Source organism: Ovis aries, chromosome 26, assembly GCF_016772045.2.
Source record: "Ovis aries strain OAR_USU_Benz2616 breed Rambouillet chromosome 26, ARS-UI_Ramb_v3.0, whole genome shotgun sequence".
Classification (NCBI taxonomy): Eukaryota; Metazoa; Chordata; class Mammalia; order Artiodactyla; family Bovidae; genus Ovis; species Ovis aries.
The window spans coordinates 21,956,733-21,976,275 of NC_056079.1; the positions used below are offsets into that span (position 1 = coordinate 21,956,733).

A 19,543-nucleotide genomic window follows, 5' to 3' on the forward strand; every position below is an offset into this window, starting at 1 on the left:
AGTTAGACTGAATAAGAAAGAGAGAAATAAACTTTGGGCTAATTTACTAGCTACATACAATTCACCTACTTTATTTGTGTGTGTATGTGTGTGTGTATTTTAAATAAAATGAGGACAATAATGTGTCTGTTTTACAGGGTTGTTGTGACAATGTGCCATTTGCTAAATTTCTCTGTACTAAAGCTCTTAGGATTAATTCCATAGTTAGGGTAGAAAGCAAAAATGTCTTGAACATTTAGAAGGAATTTTTATACAAACCTTACCTTGAGGCCTGCCTATGTAGAGTTACCATAGTCTAAGGTCTTATTCTTAATTTACAGGTCCAGAAATGTGATCTTGTTCAAAGAAGTGATTCTTGTTTTAGAAACTAAATTATCTTTACAGTAACAGACATATATGTGCAAAAACCAGAGGTATCCTCAGCACAGCCTATCTTAAGGACAAGAAGTTATATCTCAGAAGCAGCCTGGATGCTTAGCCATGCTCGCTGTAGCCTCTTCAGTCTTTCAGTATATCTGGGAAGCTGAGTTATCAACAGAATTTAGTGGCACTCTACATAGGCTTTCCGTAAGTGTCTCTGGAGACATGGTAGCTTTTAATTCTTTAATGACATCTTTTCAAGCTTTCATGCTAAACAGTGCACCTCCTCTTTGAGTAGGTCTTCCTTCAGAGTTTATCAAATGTAAGTGAACACAGTGTGTTCAAAGGAACACCACTGCACCTATTTTAAAAGGTAAATGAGTGAGTTGGGGGGGGTGTCCCTTTGGACAATTGTTTGGGGAAGTTTGTATTAGACAAAGTATTTCTCTCTTCTAGACTTCTCAGAGTATTGAGAATGCTAATATGCATTATGAATCTCTGAGTGGAACCATATCTTGCAGTGGTTTCCTAAATTTCTTTGAAAACTGAGCTCGTTTTCCACTGAGTTTATTATGATTCTGATATACTATTAAACATGTTTGGGAAAGACAGACACACTAATAGTGAAGCTTGAGGCTTTATACTTTTGTTACACAGATGAAAATATGGATTTTTTTTCAGTCACCCATTTACAGATGACAATCTTCAAGGTACATATTGTTATTATTAAATTTTTATTTATTATTTTCCATAAGTCAATGCCTGAGGTTCTTTGCCATTGTCTCTACACCAAGAAATATGATTTGTTTTCCATGCTTGGTTTTCCTACAGCACTCTTCAGTAGCAAGTCTCTGTCCCTTGCACATCCTCAGTGTTATTAGTCGCTCAGTCGTGTCCGACTCTTTGCCACCCTTGAACTGTAGGCCCCCAGGCTCCTCTTTCCATGGGATTCTCCAGGCAAGAATACTGGAGTGGGTCGCCATTTCCTTCTCCAGCATCCTCAGAATGTAACCTTAACTTCATGGTAAAGTGGCACAATGCCAGTGCGTCCATGCCTGTTTAAGGTTGTCTCATATGGTTAAATTTAGATCATTAGACTAAACCACACCAATTTCTATTTTTCCTGGTTGTGATTCCAAAAGATGTCCTGTAAGAAAACTTTTTCAAGAATATTAAAAATAAAATAATTTAATGTTCAAACATTCTTATTGGATTGAATAACTATGATCTATTTCTCTGTTATTTTAAGTAGCTGTTTATATGTATGTGTGTGCATATATATGTGTATATACATATATATAATATATATTGTTGGTCCCCCTTATATATAGGCTCATTGGATTTATCAAACATATCCATTTTTCCTCCATTAACTGGATAACTGTGATCATATATGCCACATCAGATTAATATATTTTTGTTTGGGGTTTTATTTTTATCCAGTATATATTAACTCTGATGATTTTGTTGTTAATGACATATGTTCAATGAGACTAGTGATATGTGGATTGTTAGGAAAAGAAGGACTTATTTTTCAAGGAGTTGTATTATAAGTAGAAAAAAAACTGGGAAGACAAATTGCATTTTATTATGCTTTTTAGAAAACCACTCACATAGTTATAAGAACACCAAATAAGAGATACAAAGTACAGTATTTATTTTATTTAATATATCATATATTTAAAACATTTTTACAGATCTGACAATTGGTAAAGTATAAATTATGAAACAATAACTGGCTAAGAATTAAAGGAATAAATAGTGCTCCAGATAACAAAAGTTGTATTATTAAAAATAATCCCTAAAGATGTTTCTATACAAGCTGAATGAGAGATCAGTTTTCTAAGTCTATCAATCTTTATTACTGTAGAGTTTATTTTCTAACAATAGGCAGGAATAAGGAAGCCCAATTATAATGAAAATAAAATACAGGCCTACAGCAAACAGCATAGTAAAAACATACATATAAAGCAACCTACCAACAAATGTTTTATTTCTTCTTTCTCTTATGCTTGGGGAAAAAATAGTTCATTATAAATTATAAATAATACCATAAAACAGGTAAGAAAATCCTTAGATACTTTAAAGAGAATTTTCTCATCTTTAAATAACAGTTGGAAATTAAATAGATTTTTTTATTCCTTTAGCATGCAAGAAAGAATAAATAACAAAAAGACCTTTAAAAGTAATTTGTAATTATATTTTAGCAATCTAATACCTCCATTTCTCCATATATTTCTTTATTTGATATTTAATTCCCAAAGTCTCACAAATACCCACCATACTGAGCTCCAATTTGTCTCTAATTTGCCTTAAAGGTTGTTTCCTCATGCAAGTTGAATTACAAAAGGAATATCATTAGATACTCTAATCCATATAAAATATGGATTTATCTTCCTTCATAATCAAATTTTTGAAATGTATGATGCTAGTAATTTGCAAGATATTTTTAACATCCAAAAAATGTCTAAAATCTATATGTAATTGTCTCCTGGATTCTTTCACCTTTCTTTGAAAAGATTTTTAATATAAATAATCATATACTAGATTTTCTGTTATTTAATGATCATATCATTTTTAAAAACTTTTCTCCGTTCCATGTAAACACACTCATTTCTTTGACAATCACATGTCTGTTAGGAGTAATTCAGATTCTGAGAATGGCCACCATCTAAGGACACCTTCTAATACCAGACAGTCAAGGGTCTTAAAAACTCTATGTGAGATAGGACAGAGTGAATTATTGTCAGATGATTGAAAAATTATGATTGTGGATTTTAAATTCAGCATAATATGGTTATCAATATTCTCTTTGTTAACATTCATATCTATGATTTATTTTAAAGACAGTCTCTTATAATAAACTCCAAAAAAATACTTCTGAATAAAGCATTCTTTACCTTTTCCAAGAAATCAAGTGTGTGAAAATTGTAATAAAGATGGCTTTGCATTCTCAAAATGCAAATCGTACTAGCCTTGAATGATGGGTAAGAGTATTAAGAAGAGATAAGAATGAAGATCGGTTCAAACAAAATATTTGAATCAGGAAATTTAAGTGGCTGAGTAATATTTCAGTGTGTGTGTGTGGGGTGGGCGTGGGAGAGAGCAAGAAAGAGAGAGATACAATTTCTTTATCCATTCATCTCACAGTGAGCACTTAGGTGTTTCCATATCTTGAATAGCATAAATAATGCTGCAACTGTAGACTTTCAGATATAAAATAAGTTACTGAGCTGTGACATAAGGAAGATAGTCAATAATATTATAACAACTTTGCATGGTGACCAGATGGCAACTGGTCTTATTGTGGTGATCATTTTATAACGCATAAAAATATTGAAACATTATGTTGCACACATGAAGCTAATATCAGTATAATGTTTTATGTTCTTTGTAACCCAGTTTTTAAAAAAGAAATTTAAATGACAAAACAGAACTTTTTGAAAAATATTAGCTTTATAGTTTAGTGGAGGTAAAGAGTGGATGATGATGAGAAAAGAACGAATAATCTGTAAAACAAAGAATTACATGAGACACTCCAAGGGTCTTGAAAATAACTCCAAAGAAGAAGCTTAAGATATAGCAGGAGAAATGAGGTATCACCTTATACCAGTCTGCATGGCCATCATCAAAAAGTCTACAACCAATAAATGCTGGAGAAAGTGTGGAGAAAAGGGAACCTTCATGCACCATTGAAAACTGGAAGCTGATAACTGATACAGCCACTGTGGGAAACAATATGAAGAGTCCTTAAAAAAAACAACAACTAGGAATAAATCTACCACATGACCCAGCAATCCCACTACTGGGCGTATACGTTGAGAACACCACACCTTTAAAAGACACATACACCAGTGTTCATTGCAGCAGTATTTATAATAGTCAGGACGTGGAAATAACTTAGGTGTCATTGACAGGTAACCGGATAAAGACATTGTGGTGTAACTATACAATGAAATATTACCCAGCTCTAAAGAGGAACTCATTTGAGTCAGTTGTAGTGAGGTGGATGAATCTAGAGCCTCTTAAAAGAGAGTGAAATCAGAAAGGAGAAAACAAGTATCGGATATAAATGCATCAATATGGAATCTAGAAAATGGTCCTGATGAACCTAGTAGAGAACTGACTTGTGGACACATCAGGGGAAGGCGGGGGTGGGGCAAACTGAGAGAGTAGCATTGACGTATATACACGACCACGTGTGAAACAGACAGTTAGGGGGGAGTTGTTAAATAAAACAGGGAGCCAGCCTGGTGCCCTGTGATCACCCGCAGGGGTTGGATGGGGTAAGGAGAGGGAGAAGGGGAAGGGAAGGGTTATAATTATGACTGAATTGTATTGTTGGACAGCAGAAACCAATAAAAAAAAATGTGAAACAATTTTCTACCAATTAAGAAGATAAATTTAAAAAAGATTCAGTAGGAGAGATGATTTTTTAATATTATTCCTTAACACAAAAGTGATAATATTTATAATGGTTTATTCAGAAAGCACATTAAATATTTAAAAGGAATGGCATAAATCTATAATCCAAGGGTTTAGATGATGTAAGGAGTAATTCAATAAAATAACAGTGTAAACAATGTTAAGTTTACACTCCAAACAGTTTAAGTATGAAGGCAATTACCAGGTTGAAGATGATTGCCTTTGGGAATAGAAAGGAAGAAATGAAAAATGGGAGAGGTAGATAAAAAGAAGTAGGTTGAATAGAGATTAATTATATTTATTATCAGAGTATTAATTTAAATAAACTACAGAGAATAACTATCAAGAATATGCTAGCTTCAGGAACAAGGCATTTGTATATCATCTTGTTAAATTACTACGACATCAATGTAAGGAAAACTATTGTTTTCTGATTCTTCTAAAAAATGATTTAGGTTTAGATAAAGAATATGCCAAAGGCAATAGTTAGTAAATAGTAGTCACGTTTCGAATCCAAGCTCTCCTACTATGGATTATAACTATAATGATGATAAAATTTAATGTATTTAATGTCTGCTGAAGTTCAAATATAATCCCTTGAAAGTAAATGATATGAATTTTTATTATAATATACAATTTCAAATAAAATGTAATAATGGTTAAAACTTTTGAGTACTTCTGTACATATATAGAAGAACTCAGAAGATAAGCATGATTTTAATCAGTTTACACCCTCATGTCATCCTTGCTATAAACTCATAGTTAAATATTATTCCTTTTACATATAACAAAAATTAATGTACAAAATGCTTAGCTAAATTGTTCGAGCTTACACAGGATGAAGGTAGCACAGCCAAGGTTGGGGTCTGTACTATAGGTGCATTAGATTCTGTTATTTTCTGGTGTTTTGGCAATGTCAATCTTAATAGCAAATCCAGAAATTATTTTCTCCCTTTAGATTGGAAGGGACCAGGAATACAGTGAAAAAAGGAGCTATGCTGACAGTAGGAAGAAATTCACTTTTCCAGCTCTCCTAGATAAGAGAAACCAGATTATTTCATCATCTCATAGTTTATTGGTGGACTTGGGTGTGAATGTGATCATCAGGTTAATTATACAGTGAATATATATTATACAGTTCCATGTGTTTTATAACTACATGTAAATAATATAGAGAAACTTACAGAAAAAGACTGATGAACATAGTGGAGCAAGGTTAGATTCACAACACTAACCTATGGTAACAGTTCTACATTTACCCAGGGAAGTTCCATGTCATCTAATTTAAATGAAATATATCTATATTCCCCCAAATTGTGTGTTATATAGAAAGATAACACTGATCTTAAGATTCAAAACTTCCCCAAATTAGATATGCATATAATATACATAATATCACCTTTAATATGGATATCCAGTTCTTTTATTTTTAAACATCTTATGAAAATATTTTTTAAGAATACTGTTGAACTGTGAATTATATTCATGATAGAATCTGTTTCTATTGCCCTGAGATAGTTCAGTTCAGTCACTCAGGTGTGTACGACTCTTTGCAACCCCATGGGCAACACACCAGGCTTCCCTGTCCATCACCAACTCCCAGCAGTTACTCAAATGCATGTCCATTGAGTCGGTGATGCCATCCAACCATCTCATTCATCCCTATCTCCTCCTGCCTTTAATCTTTCCCAGCATCAGGGTCTTTTTAAATGAGTCAACTCTTCGCATGAGGTGGCCAAAGTACTGGAGTTTCAGCTTCAGCATCAGTCCTTCCAATTAATATTCAGGGCTGATTTCCTTTAGGATGGACTGGTTGGATCTCCTTGCAGTCCAAGGGACCCTCAAGAAAGAGTCTTCTCCAACACCACAGTTCAAAAGCATCAATTCTTCGGCTCCCAGCTTTCTTTATAGTCCAACTCTCACATCCATACATGACTACTGTAAAAACCATAGCTTTGACTAGATGGACATTTTTGGCAAAGTAATGTCTCTGCTTTTGAATATGCTGTCTAGGTTGGTCATAACTTTTCTTCCAAGGAGCAAGCATCTTTTAATCTCATGGCTATAGTCACCATCTGCAGTGATTTTGGAGCCCAAAAAAGTCTGTCACTGTTTCCACTGTTTCCCCATCTATTTGCCATGAAGTGATGGGACCAGGTGCCATGATCTCAGTCTTCTGAATTTTGCACTTTAAGCCAACTTTTTCCCTCTCCTCTTTCACTTTCATCAGGAGGCTCTTCAGTTCTTTGCTTTCTGCCATAAGGGTGGTGTCGTCTCTATATCTGAGGTTATTGATATTCCTCCTGGCAATCTTGATTCCAGCTTGTGCTTCATCCATCCCAGCATTTCTCATTATGTACTCTGTATATATGTCAAATAAGCAGGGTAACAATATACAGCCTTGATGTTCTCCTTTCCCTATTTGGAACCAGTCTGTTGTTCCATGTCCAGTTCTAACTGTTGCTTCCTGACCTGCATACAGATTTCTCAAAGGGAAGTCAAGTGGTCAGGTATTCCCATCTCTTTCTAGAATTTTCCAGAGTTTGTTATGGTCCACACAGTCAGAGGCTTTGGCATAGTCAATAAAGCAGAGGTAAATATTTTTCTGGTACTCTCTTCCATTTGCAATGATCCAATGGATATTGGCAATTTGATCTCTGGCTCCTCTGCCTTTTCTAAATCCAGCTTGAGCTTCTGGAAGTTCACGGTTCACATACTCTTGAAGCCTGGCTTGGAGAATTTTGCATTATTTTGCTAGTGTATGAAATAGCACAATCGTGGGATAGTTTTAGCATTCTTTTGGCATTGCCTTTCTTTTGGATTGGAATGAAAACTGACTTTTTCCAGTCCTGTGGCCATGGCTGAGTTTTCCAAATTTGCTGGCATATTGAAATAGTCTAGCAGTTGCCTTAAACATTTGCAAAGCAACTTCGTAGGAACACTTCAGAACACTTCTTTCAGGTAGGCATTTGAGAACATACCTGGACAGCCACTGTGTGAGTTAACTCAAGAAAACCCCTCTGAAACAAAACAATATTTGAAGCCCACTTATCACTTTATATGTACTACTATTTTAGTACTAAAAGAGTTCTGTCTCCAGTCTACTTTTGTAGCTTCCTTATCCTCCAGACCTTATCATGTCTGGAAATGTTCTCACCTTCAAGATTTCAAAATCTGAGTTTCCAATTTCTGATGACAAACCTGTCTTAGCATTTCTTATATTTTTAACCTCTATTGAACTTGATCATTAATTTTCACCTATTGATATTCTTTATTCTGTGCTATTTTTGCAACCTAATTCTATTTTTCTGGCTTTACTTGTCTCTACTTAATAAGAAAAATAATAGCCATTTGAGGGACATAATCTTTCATTACTTTAGGACACCACATTCCTATGACTTTTTGCCATTCCTGTCTAATATATCCTCAGTTTTGAAACTCTATCACTGTTAATTCTGCATGTTTCTGTTGCATACTATTGCAAAACTCTTAAAAGTCAGTGAATGAATGATCTGTAACTAATATCTATATCAGAAACTTCAGTTTCAAAAGGGAAAGAGGATGTTATAAAACTGGTATAAATTAGTTCTGTCTCAGAGTGAAACAAGTATGCCTGTTTTCTCATCAGAATTTGTCTTCAGTGATGATTGAAATTTTCATGTTAGAAAAAATTAGTTCATTTCCCTATTAGGCATTTTCAGTGTCAGCTTGAAGTTCAAGCTGATAAAAAGTTCAAGCTCAAGAAGTGAATTCCTCTGTTTGATCCAAAGTTCAATTCAACCAGAATCAGTTATTTTCTCCTTCCATGAGAAGACTGACATTTCTCCACCTCAAAATATTTCCATTTCTCTTCTTAGTGTTTTTCTTTGTCTGAGTTAAAGAAAAAAGGCCTTCAGTTCTTATTCAAAATTCTATCCATTGTTCTACTATTTCCCTGGCTTTCTTTTGAGGTCAGAGCAGAGGGTAGAGGCTAGGACTATCTGAATCTGTTGCCTTTCCTCTTCTACTAATCCCAGCCTCCCAGAGTATAAAGAATATGTCTTTCCAACCTACAGGCCTACTCATTACCTAAGAGTTTCTCCCTTGTTTTTATATACATTTTTTCCCACATAGAACTTGTTCTTCCATCATGATAAAGTCAAGCAAGACCAAAGCAACTGTTGCTCCCCAGCCTTCTTTCTACAGATGTGTTGGTTGGTGAATAAAATTCTGAATTTTTTGTGATACTTCTGGAAGTATAGTTAGAAAGTTCAAAGCTGAACTTAGTTTTGCCATTGAACTTACAGATTTCCCTATTCCAATTGTAAAATTCATTACTTGTCCTTCTATAGTCATAGTTGTGAACCCTTGGATCAATCGCACATGGCCCCCTTTTCAGTATCTCAAGAAAAAATTAGTCACCAGGTCTTGAAAGTTGCTCTTCCACCACACTCCTCTCACTTATTACAGGGCTGTGCATTATTTCTGACACTGTCAGATAGCTCCACATAGTACTTCTACCAGATTTTCCTTAAAGTGTAACTCAGATCATTTCAAGCCATTGAGCTATTCAAGAACTTTTTGTGTTCCTTCTCTTGGAGGCTGTTGTATCAATACATACAGAATCCTTAGCTCTACGCTCAGGGCTTTCCTTTCTCTGACCTCAAAACGTACTCCTAATTGTTTTCACTCATGATATTTCATTAGCCAGGTTGGGTAGAATGCTATTTCCTGACTGTGACCAGAATGGTCAATTCCTTCCTCCCTCTAAGGACATCTCTTATTGAAACTCCATATTCTTAAGGTCTTTATCATAGTCTCCTCCATGAGAAACGGTGTACTCTCCAACCAGATGTGAAATCTCCTTTCTTTGACACCTATCAGTACTCTGTTCTTACTATTTTTAATTTTTGCCTCATAGATATTATTTGTGCCCTGTTTTATCATACTCATGGAGTATTATTTTCTAAAAAAAAGGACATAAGTGTTATCCATGATTAAAATACTGGGACACCATGCTTACTTACATTAGTCAATCATTAATTGCTTGTACAAATGTGAGCATTTATAGTAGAAATATGTGTATAACTGTCATGTAAAATATCATTAGATCTCTCTGCAAACATTAAGTTGTTTTTAATAATCAGGAAGCAAGTGTAATTATGCCTAATAAATAATTAAAAGTGTTAGTGCATGAAGAAAGTATAGGAGTTATTCACAGATGAGTCCTAGTCTCTGTTAGACTGAAAAGAAGCTACCAGGTCCTTTATACTCCTCTTTTCCTGTTCATTTTACACAGAGCCCACTATATGCATGCCAACTGCTGCAATCATTCATTAAGTAGATTCAGCCTCTCATTTTCCTTAAATCATCACGGATTTGAGCTTACTGTTTTCTCAATTTGGGCCTAAGAAAATTATGGCCAATTATTCATTCTCCAGTTAACCTAAAAGTGAACTATATTTCATTGCTTGTAGGATGGTATGGGAAATCTGAGAGTCACCAAGAAGGGAATCCGACTTGAAGGTATATCTGAGTTTCTACTTCCATTGTATGTGAAAGAAATTCATTCCCGAAAGGTATGTGATACTGGCTTTGGCTTACTGTAAAAGATAATTTCGAGGTTATGTTTTAGCTTGAAATAGGAAGACAAAAACCCCTTAACTCTTCAGTATGCATTTAGTTACTCTATGCTAAGACTTGTTTGAAGAAATCAAAACAATGAAGCAATTGAAAAACCCATGGATAAGGTTAGTTTCAAACTGATAAATTAGAGAGCCTTTTTGAATTTAACTGCAGTGTTGCTTTTGTTAGTCTATAAAATATGCCCCTCTGACATTAAAAATCCAGTTATAGTCATTCCAAAAGGGGCATTTAACGTATTTTGAGTAATTTTTGCAAGTACCTTGGCTTGAATAAATGATTCTAACTCAATATATTATACATCTTTTCAGCTTTAATGGACATGCATTTTTTTTAAAGAGGTGACCAAAAGTCTTAGTACAGAAATTAAGTTTATTTCTGGATCTACATTATTTAAAACCAGTAAGAATATTTACTCATTCAAATGTGTATGTATGTGTGTGTGCTATGTGTATTTTATCAGCTGGCAGCATGCTACAAAGCAAAACATTATAGCTTAACGTTGCTTCTTTTGGCTTAAGTGTGTTATTTCTCAAAAGGTAGTATCTTTGGTACATCAAAATCTCACTAGACTCTTTCAAATGTAATAGGCACTCCCCTGGAAAAAGTGTGTATGTGTGGAAATTAATTTAATAAAACATAATGATTAGAAAGATTGTTATATAACATATGGAACTATTATTAACCTTATTTTATAAATATCAAAGTCTATTTTAGACTAGAATAATGTTTGAATATTATCAATATAATATATTAGCAAATGAGTTGCACAGTAAGCCAAAATTTTATCATCTGCTTCAAGGCTATTTTTTCCCTTAAATATCAAAGTGAACACAGAACAACAGATTCTTTTCTATAAAAATTCTAAATAGGATAATTATATTACATTTAACTTTCATTTTGTTATGTGTGAACCGCAATGCTTCCTAATGTATTATATATCCTATAGTGACTGCTACTCTGGGTATTGGAAATTTTTTATTAAAATTATTTTCTAGATTTTGGTCAGAGAATAAATAACACAACAGATCCTTATGCACACCTGACCTTACATGAATAAACAAACAAAACCAATTAGATTTAAAAGTTTGGTGGTGTTCTTTTTTATTTTTGTGAAAACTGAAAAAATGGCATGCTAACACATATTAGCATCTTTCCTTTGATTGGAAGTCATCACCACTCAGTTATTTTCTGATTCCTTCTTGTGTTTGGCACTATTAAATAATTTCATATTTGAAGAAATCCAAACTCATACATGAAAATAAAAAATAGTACTTAACACAGGACAAAGGTGAGAGTCATCATAGGCAGGAACATCTTTGAAAATATATCCTATTGATAAATCCAGGGATGACCCCACCCCCCCCAAAAAAAAAGATTTATTTTCAAAGCCGTTTTAGATCAATTTGGAGTATCTTCCTTAGAGTACAGTTTAGAGAAGGATTGTCAAGGTCCCTGTCAGTAGGAGGATCATAAAATTTACCTTCTCAGTAGGAACATTTTTGAGAGTATAGCAACAGGTGTAAACAAGGATTCTCCTAAGAACCTGTGATGTATGTTCACTGCATCTGTGGACCAAATAAGGAATTTACTGTTATAGCATTTAAATGTGAGGTAGTGACAGATGGGCTTTCTAACCTTTATCCCTGGGAAAGTTCACCAGCACTTCTGAAACCTACCGTATTGATTGAAATCCGTATGCTCCCTTTCCCATCCCCAGCCCTGGCGCTTCTCCTCTCATTATCCTTTGCCTCTCAGTACCTGTGAAGTGTGTTACCGCCCAGGCAGGAGGGAGCATGCTCCATTAGCAGTCAGACTGGAGGTCTGGTTTGAGAACAAAAAAAGAGACTCATTTACTCCTTGAAAATGTCTCTACCCATATGCCACAAAAATAAATATTTAAACTAAGGAGAAAAATGTATCTTTTATAAGCAGGCTCCACACTAAGACTCTCTTACCCTGAACGCATGCAGTTGTTTTTTCTCTGCCGTTAAGTTTATGCACTGTTTTAAAAAGTCAGCCACAATGTTCCTGAGCCTTCATTTTCTCATGAATAATATGAGTTTGGTAGAAACTGATCAAAATGCTTAATTCTTAGGTTAAAAAAACACACAAAATACTCAGTAATACTTGTAGAGATGAGATTTTACATCATTTTTTAAATTCCATTGTGCATTTCAATCTTTCTGCACATTTTCATATAGTCAAAAGTTTTTGTGATAAAGTATCAAAGTTCCTGTAGGTAAGATAAGAAAATCTAATAAATTCAGAATGTAATTATGAGAATTTAATTACTTGAGAAAATAGAAGTGTATTAAATTTTGATTTGTGCAAATTTTTTTCCTGCAATTTTGACTTGTGTGTATTTATGTGTGTGTGTGCCTTCCTGCACTAAGGCCAGTGGATTGCCGTCTTTATATTTAGCCAGTATTCCACTCTGAAATTTATTTTCTAGTTATGCAGTTATTTAATCCTGTAGAAAGGTAGTTCATTTCTATTGGTCAGAAAGTGCAGTTGCCCATAGACATAAGCACCTAACCTCCTAACTTAATAAATCATGGGCTGCTTCTACCCTACAAGCTCACAGGCCCTGTGCTCACCACCAAAATTCTATAGACATCTGAAGCTCTGTTATTACCCAATGAAGTTTACTCTCTTCTTCATGCTTTTAAGAAAACAACCTTTTAAAGTGGTTGATCATATCAGCACACACAGAAAAGCATGTTGTATGTTTAAAATATCTTAGAATTCAATGCATCTTCAAAATTAACATTATTTTCATAGAGTTGGTACTCAACATTTGTGAGGTTAAGTGTGTAGTTTTCTTTGGGTACAAAATATTCAAAGAATATGGAATTTGACCTTATATATAATATTCTGAATGGGACTTTAATGCATGCAGTCTATTAGGTTAAATATTTAAATGATCAGGAATTTAAGACTTGTATCACCAGCTTTTTAATGTAATTTAAATGTTTCTCAAGATTTCAAAAATTCAGAGTACTGAGATGGTTAAACTATCTACATTTCACTAATTCCTACTGGAAAAAATTTGCATCTTGAGTTCTCTAGGGCAATTTTAAATATTGTCCAACTTCACTGTTTGAGCAAACTCGGGGGGATAGTGATGGACAGAGAAGCCTGGCGTGCTGCAATTCATGGAGTTAGACACGACTTGCTGACTGAACAACAGCAACAATAACTTCATTTGATTTTAGCTGAACACTTCTCTTAGTTTTTTGTTTTTTGTATTTTTTCTTTTTTTTCCCTGTTTAAGGATCCTCAGTTAAGCTGGTACCTCACCACTGCCCCCCACCCCAGCATCCTGCATGACAGGCAGATAATTGTGTCGGGGACAACTACCAGTTAATTCCAATTCCAGTAACTCCACAGCAAAGCAAACAAATGTGCATTTTCCAGGATTCTGCATTAGCAGATCTATGAGCAAGATTCTACCTTCCCTTTACTTCCAGTCATTTCATTTGGCTTCGAAGCTCTGATGCTAACTGGGTTCTTGGTTATAATCAGGTTTTCACCTCCTGTGTTCAGTTCTTTAGAGTTCAGACACAAAGGCATGGGGCCAGGCAAGCTCAACACACCTCTCTCTTGCTTACACAGCATGATACTCTCCTGACCCTGTGTTACTCAGGTTCCTTTCTCTCTTGCAAAACCAATCCATACAAATAGATACCTGTAAGCTTCTATACTCTTTTTGTTATTAGCATTCTTATCACTGTGATTTCACATTCAGATGTTTAATGCAGATGGGGCTAATTATTTTACTCTAGTGTCTTATTTAAGTTGCAACACACACACAAATTGTCCCAAAATCTTTACACTCAGAAAAAAAAACACAAAACAAAACAAAACAGTTAACATTTGGTGAATATCATGACAGTTATGTATAGATTTGCACAAATGAAAAGATCAATATATTGATCAATGTACCTGCTATTTATAATTAGTATATTATACATAATTAAAGAGAAGAAATAAACAGAAACAAATTGGAAAGAATTGCTGACCTTAAATATTTTTTCACCATGAGAAAGGCGAAACTTTTCTCTAAACTTATCTTTATGGTTAAGAATAAAAGATGATGAATACCATTAAGAAGCTGGATGCATTAGCCCCATATTTTAATTTCAGACAGTGTTCATTAACTCCCTGCCGTGCTATTTGAGGTGATTAGCTTTCCTCCAATTTGTCTTCACCCCTATTCATTTTCAGGTTTTTTTAAAAATAATTATATACTTAACTTTGTCAGAGTTCATAATATTTACATTCTGTTCTGCTTGTTTAATTGCCTTGGCACTGTGGTCTTAATTTTACATACAGATGGCCGACAGTCTCACCACCAGTCCTTCTTTTATTATGGATTATCCAGGACTGATTTTACTATTCAAATCATTCTTCCTTGCTTGTATTTCATTGTTAATTAGTTTTGTTTGTTTGTTTGCTGTTCCTTGAAATATTTCACGAGAAAGGTTTCTATTGTCTTTATTCTTTTCTGGAATATTATTAATGGTTCATCTCTTCTTTTCCTGTTACCTCATTGCTCTATAAAATTCTAGCACCGGATATTGCCAGTAAAAGTCTCAGGAAAGCCTGGCATTTTTCTCCTGTTGATGCCAGGCGTGTTCTGCCTGGATGCCTGATACATTTTTGCCATTTCGCTTCTTTCATTTCAGGGACCTTTTCTCTATTATATCACTCAATATCATTCAGTTCCATTTGTTGAGGTCTTCAGAGAAAGCAATAATTCTTATGATCTTTTTTATCCTCTGCAGCTATTATAATTTTTCTAATTATTTTAAACTCTGTATGTTTTCTCTGATAGAAGGAAGTTATTATCTAGAGTCTTTCTTCTATACCATTAGTTTATTTTTCTCCATGTTAATTTTGCCTTTGCTCTATCTAATTCATGTATTTTATTTACAAGGGTGTTGTCAGAATTTGCCTTAGGTCCATAGTCTTTTAAATCTTTATAGGTTATTTTATTGTCTTTGAGCTCTGGTTTTATTAAAATCTAAAGTTTTCAATACTAAAACTGGCAGCACTTTCCTTCCCTAGTTTGCATCATCCCTAACGAGCCTCTACCACATTTGAGGTAGAGAATTACTGTCTAGCAGCTTTGTTTCCCTGGAGACATTGCTGATGGGAAGGGGCAGCCAAACTGTGAGTAAATGCCTGTACCAACCAGACTTGGACTATCTTAGTTCCATGGGAGTTTGTGGCCCTTTCTGCCTCTGTAGATGTCTTCCAATGACATATACAGTCTGTTAGTTTTTTGTTTTTGTTTTCCCAGTACTGTCTACTCTACCACCTTCTTTCCTCTACCCAAATTAGTTGATTTGGGTTAAACTTTTCTCTATATTTTCAGAATATATCACCATTCCTTCATTTCTTCTGGGATATGGGTGAAGATAGGTCAGGGAGGCATACTATCTGCTGCTGTGAAGTAATCTTTCCTTGGCTTTCACTTTTTCATGTTTGTAGCATACATTTGTATGAATAAATTCTTGGCTGTTCCAATAAAATTTTATTTTTAAAAGAAAAAATTATCATTTTATTTGTTTGGTAGTGAGAAAGTTTTTGAGACTTTTCTATTTTGATGTATTCTATTAGGTAGGACCCTTCCTCCATCCCTCTTTCCTTTCTTTATTCTTTCTCTTGCTTGCTCTCTCTGTTCTCCTTTCTCTTTCTCTTGCTCTCCCTCCCTGCCTTCTTTCCTTCCTATGCTCATTTCCTTCATGACCAATAGCCCCCAATACCATAACTTGAATACTCCATTTTTTCCCATCACTGATTGAATACACCTTTCCTGATATACTACATTACTAAATGCACATATATTTACTTCTGGTCCCTCTACATGTTCTATCAATATATTTCGACTAAAACTAAACTGTAAATTTAAGGGACTGTTACACCAAGTTCCGTGTTATTGCTCTTTTTCAAAACCTCTTGACTAGTGTGCATTTTCTCTTCCAAAAGAACTTATTAATCAGCTGTCAAGTCTCATAAAAGTTTCAGCTGTAAACTTAATTATGGCTGCATTTAATTTGATAAAATTGACATCTTTATAGTTCTGAGATTTTTCTGTCTAAGAATATGGCTTCTCTCCTGATTTTTTTTATTTTGAGAACTTACTTTGTGTTGCTCAGAAACATTCTTTAACATTCTTTTTCATATAAGCATTACAAGTTTCTTACAATCACTTTATGGTTCATGTTGCATGTGGCGATGAATTTTCCATTACTTCTTCCCTTTGCCTTTGTGCTTGTGGAGAAAAGCTGTGCCTTTTGGTGTTGTAAATGTCAGTTGGCCATTTTCTTGATTTTTTTTTCATTTCTATTATATTTCAAATCATTTTTGTGGCTGTTCAGATAGATAATGGATTTTAATACAAGCTAACATTCAGCATAGAGTAGATTTCTGAAGTCCAGTTCCTGGCTTCAAATCCTGTCTCTGTTACTTAGTAGTTGAGACTAGTTACCTTATTTAACCTCTTTGGGTCTTTCTTTAGTCATCTGTAAAATAAAGTTTATAATAGCCCCTAATATTTTTAGAGACTAGATAGAGTATTGTGGTTATTGTTAGGAGAGGTAAAATGTAAAGCCTTTACCACAGAATCTAACATGAGGAATAGTATTACTTATTATTTTTAATGAAAGCCAAATAGTATACTAAATGCTTTAAATATTTTAACTTATTTAATTTTTACTATGTAATGAGTATTGGAGAAGGCAATGGCACCACACTCCAGTACTCTTTCCTGGAAAATCCCATGGATGGAGGAGCCTGGTGGGCTACAGTCCATGGGGTCGATGAGAGTTGGACATGACTCAGTGACTTCACTCTCACTTTTCACTCTCATGCATTGGGGAAGGAAATGGCAACCCGAGCAGCAGCAGCATGTGATGAGTATAATGAGTAAAAACAGTATATTTAGAAATAACAATTTAAGGATTTGCTGTTACTGCTAATGCTAAGTCACTTCAGTCGTGTCCAACTCTGTGCGACTCCATAGACAGCAGCCCACCAGGCTCCTCTGTCCCTGGGATTCTCCAGGCAAGAACACTGGAGTGGGTTGCCATTTCCTTCTCCAGCGCATGAGAGTGAAAAGTGAAATTTAAGTCACTCAGTTGTGTCTGACTCTTCACGACCCCATGAACTGTATGTAGCCTACCAGGCTCCTCCATCCATGGGATTCTCCAGGCAAGAGTACTGGAGTGGGTTGCCATTTCCTTCTCCAAGGATTTCCTAATGCATTGCAAATGGGATGTAAGAATAAGAGAGATCCTAGTATAATATCAAGGTTTTTTGTTCTGAGTAGTCACTATTAGCCAGTTTGGAGCAAAGCAGGGAGTGGGTGAAGATTTTGAACACAATTTTGGAGCTATTAATTTTGCCTACTAGAAGAGCAGACAATTCAAGTTAGGAAGATATCTGTGTGTATTTCATGTTGAGGAATAATTTAAAGACTCAAATTAGAGACATTTTAATATCAACATTAATATCCATAGCTATTATTATCTAATTTAAATACATGAGATCAAACAAGAGTATCAGTGAGTGTGGATAGAATATTGGGCATTCTGTCTATGTTTCCTATAATCCTTTACCCCAGTATTGAAGAGTTTAGAAAGAAGTATAAGAACCAACCACAGACTAAGAAGGGGAGACTGGTGAAGAAGGAAGAAAACCAAAAGAGTATGGTATCCTGAAAGGAAAGAGGTTGATAGAATGTAGAACTGTTTCTGATGGGTCAATTAATAGGAAGTCTGAAAATCCATCCTGTTATTAGCTTGTTCAGAAATCAATATTTTCCCCCATTTTTTAAAATGTTTATCAATGTAATAGTTATTATTTCTCTTAATTGATATATTCAGTGAATTCCATGTAAAGATATCTAAATGTCAAACCAACAACCTTGTGCAGTGAGCAGAGCAGATAACTTTATTCTCATTTTGCAGATACTTTACCTCAAGACTTAGAGAATTTAAATGAGATGTTCAAGGTCTGAGGACCCAAAAGTGAGCCAGAATTCACATCCCAAGTCACTGCTTCTTGTTCTAGCCACCTAGTTTTTGTAAAAGTTTCTTCTACAGGTGTTTCTGTAAATTGTAGACCTGCTATTCTAAATAAATAATTGCTGTAAATATTTACAATCTGTCAGGACTAGAAATATAGGACTTTAAGTTCCTCAGTTTTTTTTTTTTTCAATTGAAATATAGTTGATTTACAAAGTTGTGTGAGTTTCAAGTGAACAGCAAAGTGAGTTAGTTATGCATATACATATATCCACTCTTTTTTTAGATTTTAATCCCGTACAGGTCATTACAAGGTATGAATAGAGTTTCCTGTGCTGTACAGTAGGTTCTTATTAGTTATCTATTTTATATATAATACTGTGTATATGTCAGTCGCTATCTCCCAAATTATCCCTCTCCCCACTTCCCCCTTGGTACCCTTAAGCTAGTTTTTTTATGTCTGTGACTCAATTTCTGTTTTGCAAATAGATTCCTCAGTACCATTTTTTAAAATTCCACATATAAGCAATATCATGTGATATTTGGCTTTCTCTGTGACTTACTTCATTCAGTATGACAACCTCTAAGTTCATCCATGTTGCTCCAAATAACACTCTTTCATTCTTTTTATGACTAAGTAATATTCCATTATATATGTGTGTGTGTGTGTGTGTGTGTGTGTACATCTTCTTTATCCATTCCTCTGTTGATGACCATTTAGCTGGCTTCCACGTCCTGGCTATTTTTAATAGTGCTGCAATGGACATTAGGGTGTATATATCCTTTCAAATTATGGTTTCTTCCAGGTATATGCCCAGGAGTAGGATTGCTGGATCATATGGTAGCTCTGTTTTTAGGTTTTTAAAGAATCTCCAAACTATTCTCCACAGTGGTTGTACCAATTTACTTTCCTCACTTTTGATAAACTTAAACCTTTTCTGTTATATTTACCAAATATCTACAAATGATTCATCTGAGCCTCTTTATCAAGATTACATTACATGCTAGTTAAGGAAGGCTAGCAGTGAATACAGAAAAGGTAACACATTTGTGCAGCTAAGTGCTTTTTAATATATGTAAATTCAGACATCTTTGTAAAA

The 19,543-nt window shown here is 34.5% G+C and overlaps 1 protein-coding gene across 2 annotated transcripts in view; it reads left to right on the plus strand.

Annotated features, from left to right (window-relative positions):
- The window catches only part of SGCZ (sarcoglycan zeta), a 1,131,902-nt gene that overhangs the window by 924,299 nt on the left and 188,060 nt on the right, over positions 1 to 19,543 (plus strand). For both annotated transcript variants that reach the window (XM_060406930.1, XM_060406931.1), the window contains exon 3: positions 10,242 to 10,343. In XM_060406930.1, the coding sequence (XP_060262913.1) occupies positions 10,242 to 10,343 (102 nt within the window). The remainder of the gene's footprint in view (positions 1 to 10,241; positions 10,344 to 19,543) is intronic.